General features: G+C 43.7%; 1 protein-coding gene across 3 annotated transcripts in view; it reads right to left on the bottom strand.

Moving 5' to 3' along the window:
• Positions 1-366: 366 nt before the first annotated feature.
• celf4 (CUGBP, Elav-like family member 4) overlaps positions 367-2481 on the bottom strand; it is a gene marked incomplete at both ends in the record, with an annotated part of 13104 nt that continues 10989 nt past the window's right edge. For 2 of the 3 annotated variants that reach the window (XM_079747495.1, XM_079747494.1), the window contains 2 exons: positions 367-494; positions 1099-1182. In XM_079747495.1, coding sequence (XP_079603621.1) covers positions 367-494; positions 1099-1182 — 212 coding nt within the window. The remainder of the gene's footprint in view (positions 495-1098; positions 1183-2481) is intronic. The other variant, XM_079747496.1, reaches the window with a different exon arrangement.

The raw sequence follows: 2481 nt of genomic DNA on the forward strand, positions 1-2481 counted from the left end.
ACACACACACACACACACACACACACACACACACACACACACACACACACACACACACAATGAATCCATGCAAGATTGTGCAATCCAATAATGTCACAGTATTTAAACCTGTACACCTGCCTCAACAGAAGTTAAGATGGAAATGTTTTTTCAACTCATGGATTGGGGGAGGGGGGGGTGGTATCAAAGATAAGTCCAAGGTCTGACCTGTGATGTTTCTGCCCCTCTCCCCCCTTCCCTCACCCGCCCACCAGGGCAAGGGGGGGACTGCTGGGGGGAGGGGGGGGAGGGGGGGGGGGGGGGGGGGGGGGGGGGGGGGGGGGGGGGGGGGGCAGGGAAGGGGGCGGGGCAGGGAAGGGGGCGGGGCTAGTAGGGGCGGTTGGCGTCCTTGGGCCGCTTCAGCTGCACCTTGAGTCTCTTCATGCCGATCTGGAAGCCGTTCATGGACTGGATGGCGGCCTGCGCACTTCCTGGGTTGTCAAAGCTCACAAACCCTGAAGGGGGAGGAAAAGCGGATAGATGTGGTTAGAAGTGAGACAAAAACCTCTGTTGAAACATCGAAGTGAGGAATACAACTACAGGCAACATGGGATGTGTCACAAACGTGGTCACAAATAGGATTTTTTTGTAAATAAAGAATCAAAGACATAAAAAATTACAACAATAATATTGATTGGTTAATAATATTAGAAAATATTATTATTACAAAGGAATATTATTTTATATTATTATTATATATATTCATTCGTCGCCTGTAAACAAATAACTTATGTGGTAACATGCCTTCCTTTAGTACAAGACACAAACAGGGCATTTCTAGCACATTGGCGGAAACTCCAGCAGCTTTCATGACACAGATACCCATTCCTCTGGGCGTTTAACAAAAACCTATGTGATTCATTCATGCTCAGACTCAGGTAAATTATCTGCGGTAAAGAAGGTTATTAGTCATGGAGAAGGAAGGAGAATAATACGAAGAAAAAAGAGGAGAAGAAGAAGAAGAGTAAATAATCTCTTGGTTTTATTTGTATTACCCACCAAAGCATTTACTTTGGTTTGTCGCCCGATCCACAAACACTTTGGAGGAGATGACATTACCGAAAGGAAGGAACATCTGCATCAGCTCTCCATCCCCAAACTCCTGGGGAAGGTGGTAGATGAACAGATTGCAGCCTTCCGGCCCTGACCACACAGAGGAAGACACAACACGGAGAGAGGGAGAGAGACACAGAGAGACACAGAGACAGAGACAGAGAGACAGAGAGAGAGAGAATTGCGGAGGGTTAGTAGTTGTAGCGAGGAGAGCGGGGAAGAAAATGAGGTGGCCATGAGATGACGTGAAGAATGAGAGTACAAAGGAAATGTAGATATTAGAAACTAGAAGCCAAAACACAGACGATAGAAGGATAGGGGAGGACATGCCTGACTTAAAAATGATCTCAAAGATGTCATAGTTAGAATGGAGGAAACAGCATCTATACACACACACAAAAAAAAAACTGACAGTCACAATTTATTAAATGTACACAATAATCTTCAAAACGTTGATTATAAATTGCAGTTATTTGTAAATGGAAATTATGAGTTCCAATTTATCTTTGACAACGTTAATTGGGTTTTGATTTCCAAAGGGGTGAACGGTGATTTTCTTCCATCACGCTCAATGAAGGCAGGGGTATAGTGAAAACAAGCACGGTGACCAAGCAGAGCGCTCAACGTCAGTGAAGTTATTTATTCTCTAGTTGTGTACTGTGTGACCACAAGGGGGCAGTAACACCCCAAGCACAGACCCAGCCAAACGGGGGTCACTGAGTTCCTTTCAGCATAACTGGAGTTGGTCTCCACAGTTTTTTATGAAACACTCTGGAGATGCCTATACAAAGTGTTGATAAGAGTGCAAAATACAAGCTGATTTATTTGCTTCTTCATTTCATTCTTTCACTCTTGGAGTAGTTTGTAAAACGCCAACCCCAAAATGGATTGCTCAGCTTTATTTCACTATTTTCTCTCAGCCAATAGGAAGAGACATCATACAATCACGCTGGGGTAAAACGATTTAAACTTAAACTTTATCAAGTGTCACCTATTCTGTCATGAGCCAGCCTATGATTAGAACACACATCTGTTAGTATATATCACTAGTGTGTGTGTATGTGTGTGTATGTGCATGTATCTGTGTATGTGTGTGTGTATGTGTTTGGATAGGGATGTGTTTTTGTGGATCTGTGTATGTGTGTGTGTGTGTGTGTTTTTTGTGCATATATGTGGGTATGTTTGTGTTATTGTGCGTATTTGCATGTATGCGTGTGTTTTTTCTGTGCATCTGTGTGTGTATAGCGATGTATGTTTGTGGATCAATGTGTGCATGTGTGTGCGTATGCCTTTGTCGGTGTGTGTGTGTGTGTGTGTGTGTGCGTGTATGTATGCCGATGCACATATGTGGCTATCTTTGTGTGATTGTGTGAATGTGCGTGTATGTGT

Source organism: Pollachius pollachius (assembly GCF_949987615.1).
Source record: "Pollachius pollachius genome assembly, chromosome: 12".
Lineage (NCBI taxonomy): Eukaryota > Metazoa > Chordata > Actinopteri > Gadiformes > Gadidae > Pollachius > Pollachius pollachius.